This window comes from Oncorhynchus keta, chromosome 17, assembly GCF_023373465.1.
Source record: "Oncorhynchus keta strain PuntledgeMale-10-30-2019 chromosome 17, Oket_V2, whole genome shotgun sequence".
NCBI classification, from domain to species: Eukaryota; Metazoa; Chordata; class Actinopteri; order Salmoniformes; family Salmonidae; genus Oncorhynchus; species Oncorhynchus keta.
In genome coordinates, this window is record NC_068437.1 from 10,150,874 (window position 1) to 10,176,228 (window position 25,355).

At 42.5% G+C, this 25,355-nt stretch overlaps 1 protein-coding gene across 6 annotated transcripts; it reads left to right on the top strand.

Moving 5' to 3' along the window:
* The first annotated feature begins 63 nt into the window (after positions 1-63).
* On the top strand, positions 64-25,271 carry LOC118396395 (monoacylglycerol lipase ABHD2-like). Of its 6 annotated transcripts, none has more exons than XM_052465431.1 (13): positions 64-178; positions 4,412-4,500; positions 4,756-4,817; positions 5,077-5,313; positions 7,303-7,478; positions 11,236-11,403; positions 14,927-15,110; positions 17,146-17,238; positions 20,314-20,415; positions 20,528-20,597; positions 20,918-21,002; positions 23,122-23,319; positions 23,564-25,271. In XM_052465431.1, exons 4-13 carry the CDS (start codon positions 5,099-5,101, stop codon positions 23,578-23,580), a joined length of 1,308 nt encoding a protein of 435 aa, XP_052321391.1. In that variant the 5' UTR covers positions 64-178; positions 4,412-4,500; positions 4,756-4,817; positions 5,077-5,098; the 3' UTR covers positions 23,581-25,271. The 6 variants fall into 6 exon arrangements, with proteins under 6 accessions (XP_052321391.1, XP_052321392.1, XP_052321389.1 ...); XM_052465432.1 differs by lacking the exon at positions 64-178 and adding an exon at positions 4,122-4,140; XM_052465429.1 differs by lacking the exon at positions 64-178 and adding an exon at positions 4,173-4,346.
* The last annotated feature ends 84 nt before the right edge of the window (positions 25,272-25,355 follow it).

Genomic DNA, 25,355 nt, shown 5'->3' on the forward strand with positions numbered 1-25,355 from the left:
GTGACTGTAAATTAGCCGTAATTGGCTAGCTACAGTAGCAAGCAAGGGATAAGAACGTTGCCAGCCAGTATGGAATGGAACTTTTAGAACGAACGACTGGGAACAGAAAAAAAAGACTAAGGGGCTGGGTCACGTCTCTGGCAACCGAACCGAAAGAACCAACGACCAGCCGGCTTGGGTAACAACCTTAGATTTGTGTCGGGAATATACAGTGCATTCAGAAAGTATCCCAACCCCTTGACTTTTTCCACATTTTGTTACATTACAGAATTACTCTAAAATTGATTACCTTACTTTTCCTCCGCATCAATCTACACACAGTACCCAATAATGACAAAGTTACAACAGGTTTTTAATTGTTTTTGCAAATGTATTAAAAAAAAGAACTGAAATACCTTATTTACATACAGTACCAGTCAAAAGTTTGGGCACATCTACTCATTCAAGTGTTTTTCTTTATTTTGACTATTTTCTACATTGTAGAATAATAGTGAAGACATCAAACTATGAAATAACACATATGGAAACATGCAGTAACCAAAAAAGTGTTAAACATATATTAGATTCTTTAAAGTAGCCACCCTTTGCCTTGATGAGAGCTTTGCACATGCTTGATATTCTCTCAACCGGCTTCACCTGGAATACTTTTCCAACAGTCTTGAAGGAGTTCCCACATATGCTTAGCACTTGATGGCTGCTTTTCCTTCACTCTGTAGTCCAACTCATCCCAAACCCTCTCAATTGGGTTGAGGTGGGGTGATTGTGGAGGCCAGGTCATCTGATGCAGCACTCCATCACTCTCCCTCTTGGTCAAATAGCCCTTACGCAGCCTTGGTGTTTTGGGTCATTGTCCTGTTGAAAAACAAATGATGCAAACCAGATGGGATGGCGCATCGCTGCAGAATGCAGTGGTACCCATGCTGGCTAAGTGTGTCTTGAATTCTAAATAAATCACAGACAAGGTCAGCAGCAAAGCACCATAACACTTCCTCCTCCATGCTTCACGTGGGAACCACACATGCGGAGATCATCCATTAACCTACTCTGCAACTCACAAAGACATGATGGTCAGAACCAAAAAACTCAGATTTGGACTCATCAGACCAAAGGACAGATTTCCACTGGTCTAATATCCATTGTTCGTGTTTCTGGCCAAAGCAAGTCTCTTATTATTATTGGGGTCCTTTAGTAGTGGTTTCTTTGCAACAATTCAACCATGGTGGCATGATTTATGCAGTCTTCTCTGAACAGTCAATGTTGAGATGTGTCTGCTACTTGAATTCGGAGAAGCATTTATTTGGGCTGAAATTTCTGAGGCTGGTAAATCTAATGAACCTATCCTCTGCAGCAAAGGTAACTCAGGGTCTTCCTTTCCTGTGGCAGTCCTCATGAGAGCCAGTTTCATCATAGCGCTTGATGGTTTTTGCAACTGCACTTTAAGAAACTTTCAAAGTTCTTGAAATGTTCCATATTGAATGACCTTCATGTCTTAAAGTAATGGTGTACGTTTGTCTTTGCTTATTTGACATGTTCTTGCCATAATATGGACTTGATCTTTTACCAAATAGGGTTATCTTCTGTATACCACCCCTACCTTGTTACAACACAACTGATTGTGTTGTAAAAAAAAATGCCACAAATGAACTTTAACAAGACACAAGTAAAAATAAAGAAAACCCCTTGAATGAGTAGGTGTGTCCAAATGTTTGACTGGTACAGTATTTATTTAGACCCTTTGCTATGAGACTCAAAAATGAGCTCATGTGCTTCCTGTTTCCATTGATCATCCTTAAGATGTTTCTACAACTTGATTGGAGTCCACCTGTGGTAAATTAAATTGATTGGACATGATTTGGAAAGGCACACACCTGTCTGTATAAGGTCCCACAGTTGACAGTGCATGTCAGAGCAAAAACCAAGCCATGAGGTTGAAGGAATTGTCTGACAGGATTTTGTTAAGGTACAGATCTGGAGAACGGCACCAAAACATTTCTGCAGCATTGAAGGTCCCCAAGAACACAGTGGCCTCCATGATTATTAAATGGAAGAAGTTTGGAACCACCAAGACTCTTCCTAGAGCTGGCTGCCTGGCCAAACTGAGCAATCGAGGGAGAAGGGCCTTGGTCAGGGAGGTGACTAAGAACCCGATGGTCACTCTGACAGAGCTCCAGAGTTCCTCTGCTGCGATGGGAGAACCATCTAGAAGGACAAACATCTCTGCAGCACTCCACCAATCAGGCCTTTATGGTCGAGTGATCAGACGGAAGCCACTCCTCAGGAAATGGCACATGACAGCCAACATGGAGTTTGCCAAAAGGCACATAAAGGATTCTGACCCTGAGAAACAAGGTTCTCTGGTCTGACGAAACCAAGATTGAACTCTTTAGCCTGAATGCCAAGAGTCACGTCTGGAGGAAACATGGCACCATCCCTACAGTGAAGCATGGTGGTGGCAGCATCATGCAGTGGGGATGTTTTTCAGTGGAAGGGACTGCGAAACTAGTCAGGATTGAGGGAATGGTGAACAGCGCAAAGTAGAGAGAGATCATTGATGAAAACCTGCTTCATAGCTGCGGTGAAGGCTCACCTTCCAATAGGATAACGACTCTAAGCACACAGCAAAGACAATGCAGGAGTGGCTTTGGGACATTTCTCTGTATGTCCTTGAGTGGCCCAGCTAGAGCCCGGACTTGAACCCGATCGAACATCTCTGGAGAGACCCGAACATAGCTGTACAACAATGCTCCCCATCCAACCTGACAGAGCTTGGGAGGATCTGCAGAGAAGAATGGGAGGAACTCCCCAAATACAGGTGTGCCAAGCGTGTAGTGTCATACCCAAGAAGACTGTAATAGCTGCCAAAGGTGCTTCAAGAAAGTACTTAGTAAAGGGTCTGAATACTTATGTAAATATCCGTTTTTTTTATATACATTTGCAAAAATGTCTAAAAAAACATGTTTTGCTTTGTCATTATGGGGTATTGTGTGTAGATTGACGAGGAAAAATGTTTTTATCCATTTTAGAATAATGTAACAAAATGTGGAAAAAGTCAAGGGGTCTGAATACTTTCCGAATGCACTGTATCTCATGGAAGAATTAAATGGTATGAATACATTCATCAAAATAACCTTGTTTATGAAAATATGTCCATCATTATTGGAATATGTTGGTAGCCCCTTGTATAAAAGTGATAATATCCTCGAAGCCGGTATTTGGAGGACATATTGACACAGTTCTACAAAACAACACCCATGCCAATATATCCTCCAAACACCCACTTCTCTGGTATTATCGCTTAAATAGTATTTTTATTTAACCTATATTTAAGTCAGTTTAGAACATTCTTACAATGAATGCCTACCCCGACCAAACCCCAATGATGCCAGGTCAATTGTGCACCGCCCTATTGGACTCCGAATAACGGCCAGCTGTGATACAGCCTGGAATTGAACCAGGGTCTGTAGTGACACCTCTAGCACTGTGATGCAGTGCCTTAGACTGCTGCGGCACTAAGGAGCTTGTGACAGTTATTGCGAAATTGTAAGTGCTGTACACAAGTAGCGCAAAATGAAAGATTAAAATGGTTATTAATATATACATTGTAAAATCATGATTTGCAACACTACAAATATTTCTCAAGAAGTATTGACAACATGGAAAACATTGAAGGGGGCTACAATAAAACATAATAAAATAATAATCCAACTGGGCGTAACAAAATACTTTTTTATGTATGCTTATCAATTACTACATTTTTATACGTAGATGGTGAATACCATAGGTATCATGCTATGCGCGAAACATTTTGTTCTATAAGTGCACAGCGCATTAGCCCGTGACGTGAAAACGGTGAGTGCCCTTCTCAAAACAAACAGGAATCTGCGCAGCTCGGTCATATTGTTAACAAGGCAGCATTGCGTATCGTTCAGAAGCATACAGCTCTTTCCCATAAAATATATGTTCAAACAAGTTTCATTGGTAAGGCAGAAAACGCGCTGAGCTAGTAAAACACGGAATATTACTCCACGTTCTCACACCCCTTTGTTTTTGTTTTGAGCCGACTTCGCCGTGGCCCAAAACTGGGCACCGAAAATTACCCAACATGTGACGTAGCGGTAACTGAGCTCCAATAAAAAATAGGTATATGTAAATCACCTCTTCTGCAGTAGGAAGTCGGGCTGCAGTTGCTAGGTGCTCGCGTGTTTCAACTCTGTTCCACTGTAGTAAACAGTCCGTGACTACACGGAGCAGCTGTGCACAGAGAGCAACACAGCTTGTAAACATACATGCATGTAAGGACACTGATTCGGACGAAAGCTCGAGTAGACCGCGAAAATATATTTGAGGTAAAAAAAAAATGGTACGTTGTGCATGGTTGCCAACCAGCTGACTTGCTGGCTTTTTTTTACAGAAACAATTGCTACTGCGTGTGTGCTGAAATGAGGGTTGTCGGCTGACAGAGGGCAGTCTACTTTTTCTGCGTGTTTCACTGTATCAAAAGTGGGTAACATTTATGTATTCTATTCTAGACCAGATTGTAAGCGTAGAATGAGTTGTCTTGCGCAAATTAAACTCTAACACAAACATTAACTGGCAGACTTCACTGCTAAATAATAACGTCCGAATGATTGGAATTCGTACAATGATGTATATGATGTAATTTGTATCTACGTAAAGTCAAACAGATTAGACTTTTGCATTCAACAATATGCTGACAGTTAGCTATTTGGGTGACTTTTTGTTCCTCTTTTCCAGCAATGCCAGATTCTGAAATGCATGTCCAGGGGGTGACTGAGTATCATTAGTTATTGAACAAGGTGGGCAATTTTTTTTGACACTGTCTAACCGACTTCGTTTCTTTCTGCTGTTTGTGGACTTCAAATCAGTCTTATTGCCGAGTGCACCATGAGTGCACTCGTGGAGCCAGTCTTATTGTGGTCATATTTGATCTCATTATTCTTATCATGCTCTAATTTACATGATGTATCAATGCTACGACTGCATGTGACTCTTTATATACCCTCTGCACCTGTGTGCCATGTGTTGCTGTTGTGATCATATGTTAATTGTGCCTAGACATAGGTCCTCTCTGTCAACCATGAGTGCACTCGTGGAGCCAGGCGATGTCCACACCATTGCCCCCGAGATGCCAGCCATATTTGATGGCATGAAGCTGGCTGCCATAGCAACGGTGCTCTATTTCCTGGTGCGCTGTCTGAATCTGAAGAGTCCCACGGCTCCGCCTGACATCACCTATCGGGACACGCCCCTCAACCACTATCTGCTCAAGTCCTGCCCCATCCTGACCAAAGAGTGAGTACTGATACCTACCCAGCAGATAGGATGTCATTTGGGACACATTCACGATCACCTATAGAGCCCTGGTCAAAAGTAATGAACTATATAGGAAATGGGGTGCCATTTGGGACACAGCCACCATCACCTATAGAGCCCTGGTCAAAAGTAATGAACTATATAGGAAATGTGCCATTTGGGACACAGCCACGATCACCTATAGAGCCCTGGTCAAAAGTAATGAACTATATAGGAAATGTGCCATTTGGGACACAGCCACGATCACCTATAGAGCCCTGGTCAAAAGTAATAAACTATATAGGAAATGGGGTGCCATTTGGGACACAGCCACTATCACCTATAGAGCCCTGGTCAAAAGTAATAAACTATATAGGAAATGGGGTGCCATTTGGGACACAGCCACTATCACCTATAGAGCCCTGGTCAAAAGTAATAAACTATATAGGAAATGGGGTGCCATTTGGGCCGCAAACCGTGTCCACTGTTCCCATGCACCGGAGCACACACATGCCTACTTGAGAGCAAGCACACACACTTGTGAGCGAAATAGCAGTCATGCCATGCAGTGCTTCCTGGAACATGTTATGTTGTTGTGACTATGGTATCAATATATACAAATTCCAGAGCAGACTGGTACATGCCACACATACACAGACAGTCACAAGCTCATACTCATAAACCCACATGTACTGTAGCTACAGGACATACTATCCCACTTTCATAAACATCCTTAATCTTTCCTTTCCCCCTGAGTCGTGATCACTTTCAACCCAGTCGTGATCGTGCCCTTCTCACCGTACCTCCCTGTTAGACCGGTTCTCAACACTCCCTGCATCAGTCAACGGCTGTCCAGCCAATCGAGATGCCCTGTGTGTGGTTATAGGAGGTGTCTTATTAACACTGTATTATTTTACAGCCACTTCGCAATTACATAACATCTACACTATGGACCACACTGCAGACTTAGCATGGCTAAATTACACTGTCTTTACTTGGATGAAGTGAACATTTTTTTTAAGATAAACTCTCTAACTCAAGGAGCTGTTTTTCATTGAGGCATATTTGCTGTAAAATGTAAATGGCTTCCATGAGACATGAAGATGTTAATGTCTTGCTACCAGTGATATATAATTGATCCTACAGGCCAAAGCCTGGTCACAGAGTGGGGAAAGGAGGTTACTTAAAACGGTTGTGTTTCTTTGAGTTACTTGCAAATTAGATCATTTTTTGTTGTTGTTATACCTCTTTTTCTTCCTATAATTTCGTGTTATTCAATTGTTTCATCGCTGCAACTTCCGTACAGACTCGGGAGAGGCGAAGGTCGAGAGCCGTGCTACCCCCGAAACACAACCCAACCAAGCCGCACTGCTTCTTGACACAATGTCCACTTAACCCGGAAGCCAGCCACACCAATGTGTCGGAGGAAACGTCATACACCTGGTGACCGTGTCAGCGTGCACTTTGCCTGGCCCACCACAGGAGTTGCTAGTGCGCGATGGGACAAGGACATCCCTGCCGGCCAAACCCTTCCCTAACCCGGACGACACTGGGACAATTGTGCGCCGCCCCATGGGTCTCCCGGTCGCAGCCAGCTGCGACAAAGCCTTGACTCGACCCCAGAATCTCTAGTGGCACAGCTAGCACTGTGATGCAGTGCCTTAGACCACTGCACTACTTGGGAGGCCCACAAATGAGATGTTTATACATGTTAACGTCATGCTAGATTTTGTTTGTTTGTGTGTGTGTGTGTGTGTGTGTGTGTGTGTGTGTGTGTGTGTGTGTGTGTGTGTGTGTGTGTGTGTGTGTGTGTGTGTGTGTGTGTGTGTGTGTGTGTGTGTGTGTGTGTGTGTGTGGAATGTACCAGTTCACACTGGGATTTCATACCATGCTCACAACACAAAATGTTCCACAAGGCACTGACATTACTGCTCTTACATCACTTTGGCTCTCACACATCCACTCTTGCCCGTTTGTGTATTCACACAGGTACGAACCACCACTGCTGTGGGGGAAGAGTGGACACCTCCAGACTGCTCTGTATGGGAAGATGGGGCGTGTCTGCTCCCCAAACCCCTGTGGGGAGCGCAAGTACCTCCTCATGCAGGATGGGGCCACTGCCACCTTTGACCTCTTCGAGTCGCTGGGGGACCACCGCACTGGAGGTAAGATATTCGCTCCAGAGTAAATATTCCCCTAGGTGCAGAACTAGGCTCAGCTTCCCCTGCAACAATCCTAACCTTAACCTTTAGTGAGGAAATGCAAAAATGACCCAAGATCAGTGTCTCGGCTGGGGCAGCTTCACCCTACTCCGAGATATTCAGTGCCTTGTACTGTACCACGTCATGTACAGACCTGGGTTCAAGTACTAACATTTTTCAGGACTCTTGTCTTTCAAAGATAAATCGTAATGCTTGTTCAATGAAGCATAAACAATTAATGAACATGCACCTGTGGAACGGTCTTTAAGACACTAACATTTTACAGACGGTAGGCAATTAAGGTCACAGTTATGACAACCTAGGACACTAAAGAGGCCTTTCTACTGACTCTGGAAAAACATCCAAAGAAGGATGCCCAGGGTCCCTGCTCATCTGGGGCGGCAGGGTAGCCTAGTGGTTAGAGCGTTGGACTAGTAACCGAAAGGTTTCATGTTCAAATCCCCAAGCTGACAAGGTAACATGCTTTATAGAGCTGTCGTTCTGCCCCTGAACAGGCAGTTAACCCACTGTTCCTCGGCCGTCATTGAAAATAAGAATTTGTTCTTAACTGACTTGCCTAGTTAAATAAAGGTCAAATTAAAAAACCTGCATGAATGTGCCTTAGGCATGCTGCAAGGTGGCATGAGGACTGCAGATTTGGCCAGGGCAATAAATTGCAATGTCCGTACTGTGAGACACCTAAGACAGCTACAGGGAGACGTGACGGCAGACCACGTATAACAACCCTGCACATCTGAACATCACACCTGTGGTACAGGTACAGGATGGCAACAACAACTGCCCGAGTTACACCAGGAACGCACAATCCCTCCATCAGTGCTCAGACTGTCCGCAATAGGCTGAGAGAGGCTGGACTGATGGCTGGTGAGGACCAGCAACAACGTCGCCTATGGGCACAAACCCACCGTCGCTGGCAAAAAGTGCTCTTCACTGACGAGTCGCAGTTTTGTCTCACCGGGATTCGCATTTATCGTCGAGTGAGCGTTACACTGAGGCCTGTACTCTGGAGCGGGATCGATTTGGAGGTGGATGGTCCGTCATGGTCTGGGGCGGTGTGTCACAGCATCATCGGACTGAGCTTGTTGTCATTGCAGGCAATCTCTGCGTTACAGGAAAGACATCCTCCTCCCTCATGTGATACCCTTCCTGCAGGCTCATCCTGACATGACCCTCCAGCATGACAATGCCACCAGCCATACTGCTTGTTCTGTGCATGATTTCCTGCAAGACAGGAATGTCAGTGTTCTGCCATGGCCAGCAACGAGCCTGGGGGTAACATCTCACAGCAAGAACTGGTGCAGTCAATGAAGAGGAGATGCACTGCGGTACTCTATGCAGCTGGTGGCCACACCAGATACTGTTACACCCTCCCTTTTTCAGGGACACATTATTCAATTTCTGTTAGTCACATGTCTGTGGAACTTGTTCAGTTTATGTCTCAGTTGTTGAAATTTGTTATGTTCATACAAATATTTACACATGTTAAGTTTGCTGAAAATAAATGCAGTTGACAGTGAGAGGACGTTTCTTTTTTTTATGAGTTTATTTGAAATCTTTGAAATACTTCTAGTGTTTGCTTGAATATTAATAACTTTATTTATAGAGCTCTTTTCAATAACAGGTTAACAAAGTGCTTCGCATCAAGTGCATAAGTGGGTTTTCAGGGGGGATTTAAAGAGGCACTGAATCTGCAAGCCTGATCTCCTCTGGCAATGTAAGTTGTAAGTAGGGGCTAAACCAATCCTAGCCTTAAACGTGATCCTATCTATTCTAAAGGTGACTTGTAGATGGGTGGGCTTTGCACTTTTGCAATTATTGTGTTGGTTCAATTATGCCAGATGAGCTCAATCAAGCCCAGCTGAAGTATTTTAAATGATTTCAAATAGTATTTGAACCCAGGTCTGGTCATGTACCGCATGCCATGTACTGTATCTGTGATATGGGCATGACTCAGCCTATTGGTTAGGCTTACAAAAACAGCTGTGCTCAATACTGTCCGCATCCCTTCAAGTCCTCAGTGTAGTGGAACTTCAAAATGAGGTTTAATGCAACAGGTCTGCGACTAGTGTGCATTTATTTAGGTAATTCATCGAATGGAATTGGCTTTGGTTGGTGTCTACTGTTTCCTTATCTTGAGTAATGTATGTCAAGGGAACACTTTTATTTTATTTATTAAAAATCCTCTCGTACTGTTTTGACCTTTTGGGCACATGCCCTAGGGTATCTAATTGGGTTTGAGACCATTAGCATGATGGTAGCCCTGAGGAAAGAGTAGCACACACCCTTTATCTGTGTAGTGACTCCCTGGTAGGCTTGGATGGTATACTGGGATATTTTGAAATATAGACGGTATGACTTTTCAAATAGTATTAATCGCTTCAGCCATGCATTTGGTTTGTCAACTAAGTGGCTAGCCTGCAAGATCAAGCTTCTTGGTTACTGCAGAGGCCATCAATCCCCTCCCGGATCAAGATTCTTGGGGCCTCATTTTATAAATTGTGTAAGTACACGATATACCCACCCAAATGTGTGTGCGCCAATTTTCACGCAAAAGTTGGCATTCACAAAAATCGAACTTGATGAATGTGCTCACCTCCTCGCAAATTTAAGGCCATGTGTACACACATCTCTGCTAGTGGTTGAAATATTGTATTGTAAGCTGGCAAGTATTTTGTGCAAATGGAGATATGTTAAATTCGACTGTATATTATAAATCCGGCCTAACCCGGACGACACTCAGCCAATTGTGCACCGCCCCATGGGTTGTAGGAAAAGTCAATGTTGTTGTGCTGCCAGGTCCACAATAATTTGCCATTGTTTTCTCTTTCAGAACTGACAGTCCTTTGCCAGATGCAGCATAAATTAATGCCAAAGATTTAAAGCATTCTGCCAACTCAGTAGATAGACTGGCAGCTTGTGTAAAATATTTGACGGTATGGGTAGGCTTCGGTATTGGTGTGCGATAGGAGTGCCACATCATTGCCTATTTAATCTCGGAGCCTATACCAAGGCAGGACATAGAAACACAAGCTATTGATAAACTACATTTTGAATGCCAATAGTTCCAAATTCTACAGCAAGTAAAAGGGTGTCATTTGTCATCGTAAGTTTAATGAAGGTCGTTTGTCCAGGCAAAGTTTTAATGCTCGTTCACGCTTGCACAGTTTTACTACGGGTCTGATTTATAACTGGGGAAACATGCGTGCGCCAAGTTTATAAATCTTAATGTTGTTGTACCTGCGCCGACTTTTCAGAAATTGCGCATGTGGGAATGTTGTGAAATTCTAAGCGGCGGTTAGAAGAGGCCCCTGCTGCCTAAACGTGTTGTGCGTTGAAAAATATATCATTTGGAAAGAAATTGCGCCCCTTTTGTGCACTAATACCCGATATGGTACAGAGCAGTTTGAAAGTCTGGATACTGCCTAACCCTACTCCTTGGTCTTGTTCATTAGACACCACACAGAAGAAAATGACTGAAACAGGGAAGGACTACCGGAACTGGTCCAATGCAAATTTTAATTTCCTGTTGCAAAATGTTTTAAAGCGTGTTCCACTGTGTGCACTAATGAACATTTGTGTGCACTAAAGACCCCTGTTGCACATAGAATAGCGTGCTTTTCGGCCTTCAATTTGCCCTACCACCACCTACCCACGGACTCCTCTTTATCACCTGTGTGTTTACTGTGTTTTTACTCCACAGATGACATCACCATGGTGATCTGCCCAGGGATTGGTAACCACAGTGAGAAGCACTACATCCGTACCTTTGTGAATCACTCCCAGAGGCAGGGGTACAGGTGTGCTGTTCTCAACCATCTGGGGTCCCTGCCCAACATCGAGCTCACGTCGCCACGCATGTTCACCTACGGTAAGACCGACAGGGCCAGGGCTCTGTTAAGTACGCATATTGTTGTCCTTTTTAATAATACAACTGTCCATATGTAGCTTGTTTAGGGTCACAGGTCCAGAAATGGCTGAAGAATTGCAACAATTACCTGGAGCCAACTCTGCAGATAGTACTACTGGGTGATTTGAAAAGTCATAGTCAATCGATCAAAAATCTAATAATGATTTAATTTACAATCTGTAGAAACAATGAGAATAGAAAGTTTCAGAACAGCACAGTTGAAAAATATATGTCAAATAGAAGTCCAATATGGATATTGTTAAGAGATAGATGGGTGGAGTTGAATGGAGCTGAAGGGTGGGACTGATAACGAATGTAAAATATGCTGTGTCTGTAAAAGAAATATATATATATGTATATATGTATGTGTGTATGTGTGTGTGTGTGTGTGTGTGTGTTCAGAACTTTTGTGAAACAGCACAGTTCCAAATATATGGCAAACAGAAATCAAACTGGATGGACATCAGAAATAGATGGGAGGGGTAGAGGAAGAACCAAGACTAAAAATAAACAAAATATAACTATTGTAAAATAGAATGTGTCCATAACCTTTGTAGTGCAGGCGTTCTGCTAGCGGAACCCCTTCGACAACATTCCGCTGAAAAGGCAGTGCGCAAAATTCAGAAATATGTTTTTTTGAAATGTGTAACTTTCACACATGAACAAGTCCAATACAGCAAATGAAAGATAAACATCTAGTTAATTATGCATTAGGGGGCGCTATTACATTTTTTGGATGAAAAACGTTCCCGTTTTAAACAAGATGTTTTGTCATGAAAAGATGCTCGACTATGCATGTAATTGACAGCTTTGGAAAGAAAACACTCTGACGTTTCAAAAATTGCAAAGATATTGTCTGTGAGTGCCACAGAACTGATGTTACAGGCGAAACCCAGATAAAAATCCAACCAGGAAGTGCTGCATTTTTTGAAACCGCCTCATGCCAATGACTCCTTATATGGCTGTGAATGAGCTTACGTTTTCCACGTATTCCCCAAGGTGTCTACAGCATTGTGACGTCTTTGTAGGCATTTCCATTGAAGAATGGCTGTAACGGACCATATATAGCATGGTGTCTCCCGCAGAAAATCTTGCGTAAAATACTGAGGTAGCCATTTTTCCAATCGTTTCTTATGGGAAACCAATTGCCTCGACGGATATATTATCGAATATATATGTTAAAAACACCTTGAGGATGGATCCTAAACAACGTTTGCTGTGTTTCTGTCGATATTATGGAGCAAATTTTGAAAAAAGTTAGGCGTTATAGTTGCAGAATTTTCCTGTCAATTTCTCAGCCAAGCATGATGAAGAAACGGGAGCTTTTTCGCCTACAAAAATAATCTTTTTGGAAAAAAGGAACATTTTCTATCTAACTGGGAGTCTCCTGAGTGAAAGCATCTGAAGTTCTTCAAAGGTAAATTATTTAATTTGGTTGCTTTTCTTATTTTCATGCAAATGTTGCCTGCTGCCAGCAGAGCCTAGCATAGCGTTATGCCATGATAAACTTCCACAAAGGCTTGTCTAGTGTTGGCTGTAACTCGTATTTTGAAAATCTGAGATGAGTGTTGTTAACAAAAGGCTAAGCTTGTGTTTGAATATATTTATTTCATTTCATTTGCAATTTTTTTTAATTATTATTATTATTTTTTTCGTATTTATGTCCGCTGGGTTATGCTAATGTGTTTGAGGCTATGATTACGCTCCCGGATACGGGTTTGCTCATTGCAAGAGGTTAATCTACCCATCGTGTCCGATTTTTTTTTTTTTTAAATGCTTTACAGCGAAAGCACAACATATGATTATGTTAGGTCATAGCCAAGTCAAAAAGACAGACATTTTTCCAGCCAAAGATAGGAGTCACAAAAAGCTGAAATATAGATAAAATTAATCACTAAACTTTGATGATCTTCATCAGATGACACTCATAGGACATCATGTTACACAATACATGTATGTTTTGTTCGATAATGTGCATATTTATATTCAAAAATCTGTTTACATATCCACGTTACGTGCAGTAGTGTTTTGATTCCAAAACATCTGGTGATTTTGCAGAAATACTCATAATAAACATTGATAAAAGATGTGCTATTCACAGAATTAAAGAGACTTCTCCTTAATGCAACCGCTGTGTCAGATTTTTTAAAAAGAATTGCGGAAAAAGCATCATCTGAGAACGGCACTCACAGCCCAAAACAGCCAGAGAAATATCTGCCATTTTGGAGTCAACAGAAGTTAGAAATAACACCATAAATATTCACGTAGCTTTGATGATCTTCATCAGAAGGCACTCCCAGGAATCCCAGTTCGACAATAAATGACTGATTTGTTCCATAAAGTCCATCATTTATGTCCAAATAGCCACTTGTTGTTAGTGTGTTCAGCCCACTAATTAATCTTCATGAGGCCTAAGCACTTCGTCCAGACAAAAACTCAAAGTTCCGTTACAGTCCTTTAGAAACATGTCAAACGATGTATGGAATCAATCGTTAGGATGTTTTTAACATAAAACATCAATAATGTTCCAACCGGAAAATTCCTATGTCTGAAGAAAAGCTCTGGAATGAGAGGTAACTCTGTCGGGAGTGCCCTGAGACCAAGGCACTATGCCAGACCACTGACTCGGAGGTCTCATGAGTCCCTCCTTTATAGTAGAATCCTCATTTAAGTTTCTAAAGATGGTTGACATCTAGTGGAAGCCGTAGGAAGTGCACCTTGACTCAATAGACACTGTGTATTCGGTAGGCCAAGCTTTTGAAAAACTACAAACCTCAGATGTACCACTTCCTGGTTGGATTTTTCTCAGGTTTTCGCCTGCCATATGAGTTCTGTTATACTCACAGACATCATTCAAACAGTTTTAGAAACTTCAGTGTGTTCTATCCAATACTAATAATAATATGCAAATATTAGCATCTGGGACACGCTATTCATAAAAAATCCTACAATGTGATTATCTGGATTTTTTTTCTTCTCATTTCCTCTGTCATAGTTGAAGTGTACCTATGATGAAAATGACAGGCCTCTCTCATCTTTTTAAGTGGGAGAACTTGCACAATTGGTGGCTGACTAAATACTTTTTTGCCCCACTGTATGGAGTATTCCAAGTAAAAGCTTGATGTAGAAAAGTTGGTTAATTAATAAATGTATTGCATTTACCTGTAACTTGCACTGTCTTTCTAACTGTTACTGGGTGTGGCAGGTAGCCTGGAGGTTTGAAAGGCAGGTCAGCAATTGGAGGGTTGCCGGTTTGAATCCCTAGTACTTCTGGAAAATCTGGTGGGGAGTGCGCCAGTAACCGGAGGGTTGCTGGCATCTGTATCCTAGATGCTATCTTCTGCCGTTGTGCCCTTGCCCCTAAATCTATCCAGGGGCACTACACCGTGGCCAACCCTGGGTTTCAATCCCTTGGGATTTGTTTGTGCATCTCAGTGCATTTGGTTGAAAAGCAAAATGCACATTTCTGTGATTCCTTTTCCAGGTTGTACATGGGAGTTTGCAGCCATGGTGGGTTCCATCAAGCAGGCCTTCCCCCAGACACTGCTCATCGTGGTGGGCTTCAGCCTAGGGGGGAACATTGTGTGTAAGTTCCTTGGGGAGAACAGGATCAACCAGGAGAGAGTGCTGTGCTGCGTCAGTGTCTGCCAGGGATACAGCGCACTCCGGTACGTGGAATCAAAATAAAGCATTATACAAACGGCACCCACTACACTGTCAAGTAGAACGTCATTGATACTGTGATTCGGCTACATGCGGACATGCGTGTGTCTAGATCCACGCCCGTGAGGATTTGTGGAAGGGGCAGGCAGCCAGTCTGGCCTCTCTTTGTTCATACCCATAGGTAGGCCATGGCCACCACTTTACCCCGTGTAGCTTTTGTGTTTGTCCTCATCTCCTTTTAATCTCGCGCAGAGCACCACACACACACACACACACACACACACACACACACACACACACACACACACACACACACACACACACAAATGCGCGTGTGACTCCACCTCAGTGCCTCTGACTGCTATTGTCTCTCATAGACCTCAATTCGCCTTGTTTCCCCGTTCACTTTTAGACACCGACACTGTTCACGTGCACTCTGCAAATAGTCTAAAGTAAGTAGACTCGGGCTATTAAAAACCTGCCATCACATATGCCCGTTACCCGTTTATACAAACCACACCCACGTATTAAGTGCTACCAAAGTGCTTACACCGCTAACACATGTTTCACATAGGATTTACTGTATGTTGCCTGTTAACAACATAAAAAAAAATAGGCATCTTTCAAACAGGCCCGGCATAAGCCTTTTATACCTCCCGGGCACATGCCAGCACCGAGTACATGGTAGTAGGGCTGTGTAGATGTGGTTGGGGCATCTATTTTAATGAATCCATTGAATATACGCAATCGCAAATATGTCTATTATTAGTTCATTGACTAATAAAGTGTATTTTCAAAAGAATGGAATAGCAAGTATTTTGTAAATTATGCTACTGATCTATGAAGCCTAATTGGTTGTGCCATGCAAATCTAATCAATAGTTTATTTTGTTCATTAAACAGACAGGATGCACTTTGCTCTGCCCTGATCAGTCAACCAATAAATACCCTACATGACCAAAAGTATGTGGACACATACACATCAAATAACAGCCTCAATCAACTCTTCTGGGAAATCTTTCCACTAGATGTTGGAACATGGCTGCGGGGACTTGCTTCCATTCAGCCACAAAAATTAGTGAGGTCGGCCACTGATGTTGGGCGATTAGGCCTGGCTCGCAGTTGGCGTTCCAATTCATCCCAAACGTGTTCGATGGGGTTGAAGGCAGGGCTCTGTGCAGGCCAGTCAAGTTATTCCACACTGATCTCGACAAAACATTTCTATACGGACCTCGTTTTTTTGCACAGTATTGTCATGCTGAAACAGGAAAGGGCCTTCCCCAAACTGATGCTACAAAGTTGGAAGCACAGAATCGTCTAGAATGTCATTGTATGCTGTAGCGTTAAGATTTCACTGGAACTAAGGGCCAAGTCCGAACCATGAAAGACAGCCCCAGACCATTATTCCTCCTCCACCAAACTTTACAGTTTTATACTTTATACACCTGTCAGCAACGGGTGTGTCTGAAGTAGCCAAATCCACTATTTTGAAAGGGTGTCCACATGCTTTTGTGTGTGTATGTATAGGGGTAAGGTGACTAGGCATCAGGATATAAGCTAAACAGAGTAGCAGCAGGTTGTGTGTGTAGTCAGTATAAATGTGTGTGTGTAGGGCCCTGTGATTGCATAGAGGCAGTGCAAAAATAAAAAGTTCAACGAGGATACTCAGGTTAACTCAGTCCATGTAGTTATTTATCAGTATTATTGTTTGGGGATAGAAGCTGTTCAAGAGCCTGTTAGTGCCAGAATTGCAGGCTGTAATACAACAAATGTGGAATAAGTCGAGGGGTATGAATACTTTTTGAAGGCACTGTAGAAATACATGCACAATAAAAGAACCACTCATTGTGTGGTATTGACTTGGTGACGTTATTGACTGTCTCTCTCGTGTGTGTGTGTGTGTGTGTGTGTGTGTGTGTGTGTGTGTGTGTGTGTGTGTGTGTGTGTGTGTGTGTGTGTGTGTGTGTGTGTGTGTGTGTGTGTGTGTGTGTGTGTGTGTGTGTGTGTGTGTGTGTGTGTGTGTGTGTGTGTGTTAATCTAGGGCCCAGAAGACGTTCCTACAGTGGGACCAGTGTCGGAGGCTCTATAACTTTCTCATGGCAGACAACATGAAGAAGATAATCCTCTCCCACCGGTACATACAACTGCTAAAACACACGTCTCAGTAGTTAGTACACATATCACTATTGTCATAGTCCCTATGCAATGTTCAGTCTTTGAAATAAGACCTAGACAGAAGTCCTAAATAAATTGCCGTAATGGTTCATTTACGAGCTACATGCATCAAGCCAGACTAATTGACGTCATTTGTGATTACAAAATATCAAACTGTCTGGACGACAAAACAAACCCAGATAAGACGTCCATCATCATCATCATCATCATAATAATAATAATAGTTCTCAAGCGGCCGCTGGGCCAGCCATCCATCAGTATCAGACAGCTGGTGTTCTTGTTTGCTTGTAGCCTATAACAAGTATGCAGGCTTCCCTACTGTATAAAAATGACAATTTACAAGTGGAGTCTGCAATGAACATTACAGCAATAAAATGTCATTCTAATTCACACTACCGGTCAAAGGATTTAGAACACCAACTCATTCAAGGGCTTTTCTTTATTATTTTTTACTATTTTCTACATTGTAGAATAATAGTGAAGACAATACAACTATGAAGTAATACATATGGAATCATGCAGTAACCAAAAAATGTGTTCAACAAATCAAAATATATGTTATATTTGAGATTCTTCAAATAGCCACTCTTTGCCTTGATGACAGCTTTGCACACTCTTGGCATTCTGTCAACCAGCTTCATGAAGTAGTCACCTGGAATGCATTTCAATTAACAGGTGTACCTTGTTAAAAATTAATTGGTGGAATTTCTTTCCTCAATTACTTTGAGCCAATCAGTTGTGTTGTGACAAGGTAGGGGTGGTATAGACCAAGTCCATATTATGGCAAGAACGGCTCAAATAAACAAAGAGAAACAACAGTCCATCATTACTTTTAATGACATGAAGGTCATTCAATATGGAACATTTTCAAGAACTTTGGAAGTGCAGTCACAAAAACCATCAAGCGCTATGATGAATTTGGCTCTCATGAAGACCGCCACAGGAAACGAAGACCAGAGTTGCCTCTGCTGCAGTTCATTAGAGTTACCAGCCTCAGAAATTGCAGCCCCAAAACATGCTTCACAGAGTTCAAGTAACAGACACATCTCAACATCAACTGTTCAGAGGAGACTATGAATCAGGCCTTCATGGTCGAATTCCTGCAAAGGAACCACTAAAGGGACACCAATAAAATTTTAAAAAAGAGACACGAGCAATTGACATTTAGAATGGTGGAAATTTGTCCTTTGGTCTGGAGTCCAAATTGGAGATGTTTGGTTTCAACCGCCGTGTCTTTGTGAGACGCGGTGTGGGTGAGCAGATGATCTCCACATAAGTATTTCCCAATGTAAAGCATGGAAGAAGTGGTGTGGCGGTGCTTTGCTGGTGACTTGCTTGTTTTATTTAGAATTCAAGGCACATTTAACCAGCATGGCTACCACAGCATTCTGCAGCGATAAGCCATCCCATCTGGTTTGCGCTTAGTGGGACTATCATTGGTTTTTCAACAGGACAATGACCCAACACACCTCCAGGCTGTGTAAGGGCTATTTTACCAAGAAGGAGAGTGATGGAGTGCTGCATCAGATGACGTGGCCTCCACAATCACCCGACCTCAACAACTGAGATGGTTTGGGATGAGTCAGACAGCCGAGTGAAGGATAAGCGGCCAACAAGTGCTTAGCATATGTGGGAACTCCATCAAGACTGGAAAAGCATTCAAAGTGAAGCTGGTTGAGAGAATGCCAAGAGTGTGCAAAGCTTTCATCAGGGCAAAGGGTGGCTACTCTTGAAGAATCTCAAATATAAAATATATTTAGATTTGTTTAACACTTTTTTGGGGGGGGTGGGGGGGGGGCTTACTACATGATTCCATATGTTATTTCATAGTTTTGATATCTTCACTATCTTTCTACAATGTAAATAATTTAAACTGTACAATTGCACATTTAAACTGTATAAAATGACATTTAAAATAATGATGAAACGAAAGGTGCCTTATTAGGCTATACAGTCATTCAACAGTGCCTTTTGAATTGATTTTATCTGTTTCGTGTAGTGAATCTGTTATTCAACGTGTTTGTTTCGGCTAATAGCGATATGGCCCCAACATTTTTTTCCCCCAACAAATAATGTTTTTACATTTAAAAAAATATATATATACCTCAAGGGGTCTTTTTAAAATGTTATTAATTCATTAATTAAATATACTAAATGATCCGTGGTATGATTTTTTAAATATATATATTTTTTAACAATTCCATATAGCTTAGTAGAACCCTCCTTCCCTGTGCTTAGACTGTTTCTTTCGCGGACCGCAAATAAGAGATTCATACAGTGCTCATATTATAATGGCTGTCTTTTGCCCACTTCAGAAGTTAGATTTTCTCCAGGTGTCCCTCATTAGAAATAACGTACTGTCCATAAATTACACGTTTATTCCGTCCCTCAACTCTTCATTTATAATGAGTGTCATTTTGTATTGAGCGGGATATAGCTAGATGCTGTATGTGTTGATTTGCTGCTGTTGTGGATGGATCAGAGGAACCGTTAGACTGTGCACAGGGTAAATTATCAATAGACCTATGTGCCAAAATTACCTGGAGAAATCTGACCTGCAATTTGTAAATAAAGCTGCTGGACTTATAATTCGTAAAACCTTCATTTGTATCACTTTGAAGTGACCCAAGTGGCAAATTTCATCTTTCATCTATACATTTCGAGATATATTAAACCACAAAAAAAAATGTTTATTTGGCACTTAGTCTGGCTTTATTGGCATTGTCTGTTAACACCCGTTACAAAAGAATCTAGCAGTTTTGAAGCTGCAGTAGAAGTGCAGTAACTGCAGTCGACTGGTATTTTGGACACCTTAATTGCAGAATAACTCAAGTTGAACTGCAGTATATACTGCACTGTAACTGCAGTCGCACTGCAAAATTACTGCAGTAAAAAAAAACATTTGGACGCAGTATTTTCAGCATACTGCAATATTTTTTTCTTAAGGGATATTTCTGATACTGAATTGTTTTTTGCAGGAATTTATTTTACGTCATACATTGTGTACCACCTGTACGCTGTTTCTGATTGACAGGGGGAGTTTGTTTGGAATGACCTCGAGCAAGATGGAGGACGCAGACCTGAGCCGACTGTACACAGCTACCTCCCTCATGCAGATCGATGACAATATCATGAGGTGACGGCCGGCTTTCTGACTCTGGTGGCCATCTTGAAATAATCTTGTCTTTAGTAATTGTGGCCTTGTTGCTATAACCTGAAGCCTGTTTTTTTGTTCATATGTTTCACAGAAAGTTCCATGGTCACGACACGCTGAAAGAGTACTACGAGAAGGAAAGCTGCGTACACTACATTCACAATGTGAGTGAACACGGACCAGACCGGAGTCTCCCAGAGCCTTCGTAGCTGAAGTAGTACATTATTGCTCTTGACGACCCAGACTCAAGTCTCCTATAGACACACAAAGTGCTTCATTGAACACATTTTGCTCAAAGATTGAAGTCAGATATTGATTTTATAATTGTTCCACTAATGTGGTTGTCGGTCTGGGTTGTGGAGATTTGTCTTTTGACTATTTTAGCTACTAAGGATTTGAGAAACCTAGCCCAGAGTGATTACAAAGTGGTTTTCAAACTTAATGATGATGATGAATGAGGGTGATGATGACAATCGTATTTCAGATCAATGTGCCTCTACTGCTGGTCAACTCCTCAGATGACCCTCTGGTCCATCGGTCACTTCTGACCATCCCACGCACACTCGCAGGTATTCACTCTATTCAGTAAGAGTTGTAACTAATTGAGTACTCATCACATTTTGTTGATTCATTAATACCAATTATTTATTCATAGTGAGTGACAGCAGTTTTAGTAGCCAGGACAGGATATCTTCCAAAACAAATTGATGGGAGTAAATGGGCCACGCTCACCAAGTTCACAATTTATGGCCAAATCACCTCAAAGAAATGTGTACTGAACATTCTTATTTGATTACATTTAGCTTCATGCAAAATCCTTTTAAACTGGTCATTGTGACGTTGTACAATGTCATTAGTAGTAGCGCAATTAATTATTCAATCAACACCGGGGTCACATCAACTTGGCCGCTTCTTCCTTTCTCTGCTGGACACACTCTTTTTTTAAAGTTTTGACCGCTAAGTTTTGATAAATTATTCTCGCTATCTTTCTGCAGCGTCTCCCTGCCCAGACTGTCTTTTTGAATTTTTCATGGCCATGCGATCCCCTGTGCTGTGGTATTATTTACAGCGTGTGTTTGTTTTCCACACGTGCGCCATGTGTCGCCCGCATTTAAGCATTTCTTTGCCTCAGTGGCCGGGAGTCACTGGCCCGACCCCCATTTAGTGAGTAAATCAACAGCCACAAGGCTTGTGGGAGAAAGGTGCTGGCATCTACTTCCCCCTGAGACCAGGGCGTTCCAACCATGTGGCTGAAGGGCTACGGTCCTGTAGGTTTTCACTCCAACCCTAATCTAGCACACCTTATTCTAATAATTAAATAACCTGAATCAGGCTGTTTACAACTGGGGTTGAATTGAAAACCTACAGGAGGGCAGCACTCCAGGAGCGGGGTTGGCGAGCCCTGTAACTCTACGCCTTGCCTGCATGTTCCATAGGGGACTGTGTTGTGGCGGTGTCCCATAAAGGGTATACAGGCTATCCTCACCACCAAAGGCTACTAGAGTGCAAACAAACCTATTGTATTGGACAACTGCATACACGCGGATATGGAAGTAGCCTCATGTACCATATGTAGTCGCACACAACCTGATTTCTTTAAGGGTGAGTCATGCTCTCTAATAAAGATAGATGGGTTCAGTCAGTGTTACTCCAGTTTGTCGTCTCTCTGGCCTCAAAGGCCAGCACTTAATCCCATTAGCGCTGTCTGTCTGTATCTGGAGGTCAGTCAGAAAGCCATCCAGCCACCCTCAGTCTGCCTGGGCCCTTTCAGCAGCCAGCGCTGGGCTGCACGGCCGGGACCAGCTTCTCTCTGCTGTGTGCCTCTCTGCTCCCTCTCAGGCGCTGATGAGCTGCCTTTTTTTAAAACTGGCCCGTGTGTTTTCGGTGCGCGTGTGCTTCCTCCATATGGAGAGCTAATCGCAGGTCAGCTGCTACCACCTCACCACTAACCTGTGCTGCCCGTTTTTAGAATATTCTGTCCCGTACACGTTTTTTGATTTGTATCTGAGCGCCTCTCGCGTTCAGTTTGCAGTGACTAAAAGTTACGAGAGGGAAATAAAGACAGAGCGAGTCAGGGCTGAGAGTGTTGGGTGGCAGAAATGGAAAGGAAATTAGGCCTAGGAGTCACATGTCTGTGAGGAAACTCGAGGCTCTGCCAGAAAGGGCTACCTGCGAGCTTACACAAAACTAAACCAATGAATCGTCAGTACATTGGCAATATCTAATTCATTACCTCATCGAGTTGCACTGTTACATCTACCATTTGAGAGGTTTTGCATCGTGTTTACTGTGTTTCGAGTAAGAGTGCAATGACCTAATCTATACTGAACACAACATGCAACAATTTCATTTTTCTTTTTACTGAGTTAGTTCATTTAAGGAAATCAGTCAATTGAAATTCATTAGGCCCTAATCTATGGATTTGACATGACATGACATGACAGGGGCGCAGCCACGGGTGGGCCTAGGTTCACCCACTGGGGAGCCAGGCCCAGCCAATCAGAATGAGTTTTTACCCACAAAGGGGCTTTATACTACAGACAGAAATACTTCTCTGCACCCCAATACCACTTTGGTGGCATCTTACCGAGTAATAGGCCAGTAGTATCAGCATCCACCATTGTTTACGCAACGACACCACCACATGCTAACTGTTAGCATCACCGTATCTTTCTCCACACCCGTCAGAAAAGAAGCCGAATGTGATCTTCGCCCTGACACTCCACGGGGGTCACCTGGGCTTCTTCGAGGGGGCTGTGCTGTTTCCCCAGCCCCTCACCTGGATGGACAAGGTTATCGTGGGCTATGCCAACGCAATATGTCGGTGGGAAAGACACAGACCGCCCTGCCTGAGGACACGTCGTGGACTCTGTCCACAGGCCGACGGTAAAGCTTACCGCACACATGCTCATGTATTTTGTATGGACACACACTGCCAGGGATAAAACTGGGATGCCATGAGACAAAAGGAAAGGTTTCACACTCTACCTACATTTACAGGCGTACACACACACGTTATTGTTATTATTAATATACGCACATCCAGTATTCCTCTGTCCTAGTCCCCTAACATCCTGTCAATCAAGAGTCACTTATCTGTCACTCACACTTTTTTTTTTATTTTTTAAAGGGACTCCTAGTTTATAAGGACACAAATACGCCCACCGGAGAAGGCCGAAACCTGTATTCTTCTCTTCAAAAGGGGGACGGGGATGATCTATGGGCACAGTAGCTCGCCTGACTTTGTTCTGACTATAGCTTTGCTTAGAGAAACACAGCATTCAGCTGCGAATGACATTCATTGAAAGCCTTTACCCATGGACTCCAGTCAGTCGAATGGATTGCTCCTCTAAACGTGGATACACAGTGTATCCTGCACCTGCTCACACTGGCTTATTTACTGCTCCGTTCTGTCCATGGAAAAGACTAGAGAGGAGATTTAGCTTCTGTGTGCAAAGTCCCAGCCAGCACTCCTTCTCACTTGGGTTGCTACTTGGTCCCGACTCTCCTAGCTGTTTGTTCCGAGTGTGTGTACTGTTGTCGTGATGTTGTCAAATAGGAGCTCTGGGAGGTTGAAACTCTGAAGGCTTTTGTTAAGCAGAGAAATCCTAGAACAGACATTTTATTTCTATGTTAAGCTTCTTTAGCTCTTTTTAATAATTGAGGCCTCTAGTTCTAGGCTAATAGGCAATACTTTCCTGGTCAGGTCATCGTCTGAGGAAAAACTCCAATCTGGCCCTAGTGAGAATATATTTTGTCTTCACATTGTGCCTCAAACATAAAAAATAAAAATATTTCAAACCAAGAAAGGATGGCAATGGTTTAAATTACTTCATTACTATTTTCAATACGCAGACATAGTGTTCAAGGACCACACTCTGTAAATATCTGACATTCTGAGGAAGCACCCAATCCTACCCAGAACACATTAATGACAAGTTCCCTTGTCCTGTACTGTATTCTTGGTGGAAGAGCCTCTGATATTCTCACTGGTTGGCTTGCACTACACAGCACTCTACTTCTGAGACTCAAATACATAGATGTTTATATATTGTAACTTGAGTTGTGAGTATAGGAATATTTCTGACCTTTTCTAAGTAGTTGATTCTTACAAGCCGAGTGCACTGACTAAAGTCCTTAATCACAGCCACTGTGAGGCAAGGGTCCACTGTGCTATTTCAGTCATTCAGTTGGTTTGCCTTAGTAGCCAATGTTCAATGGTACAATGTCAATGACACTTTATTCTGGTGTGGTTCCTGAGATGTAGAGCATAGACTAAGTTGGCTTAAATACTCTGGTCGAGATTCAGTCCAAGGCGCATTGTAGACAAACGTACTTCCCTTTTTGAAGGTAATTTGCACTTGACCTGACTTCTGAATGTGATCTCTACATGTGTCAGGGAATTTTGGGGTTATGTTGATCAGTGCAGTGCGTTTGTCGACAATGCGCCTTTGATTGAATCCCGGGCTCTGTCTTTTTATTTGCGCTTGTCTGTATTCTATTCCATGTGTAAAAATGGACCAAGTTACTGTGATATCATTGGGTAGATGAGAGAAGAGCTGCTGGACTAGGAGCCTTGCAGAGAGAACTAAGGTCATGACATAACTTCCACTATTTATCCCTATGGAATTCATCCTTTGTTTGCCTTTTATTTAGTTTACAACCCCTATAGATGTACAATGCTGTTCAGTCATTATAATGTAGAATCACAACTTGGCGTGATGTATAAAGTAATCGTGTGTGTTTTGGTTCCGATAGATAAAGGTGTACAAAATGCAATATATTTATGGGGGGGGACATGGAACTTGTATCCTTGAAATACACTATTTTGTTGTGGATTTCTCTGCATTTGTGTATTCCTTTCTGTCCTATGTTTTGTGTTTTCCAAAGATTCTACAAGCCAAGGTGAACAGATTGTCATC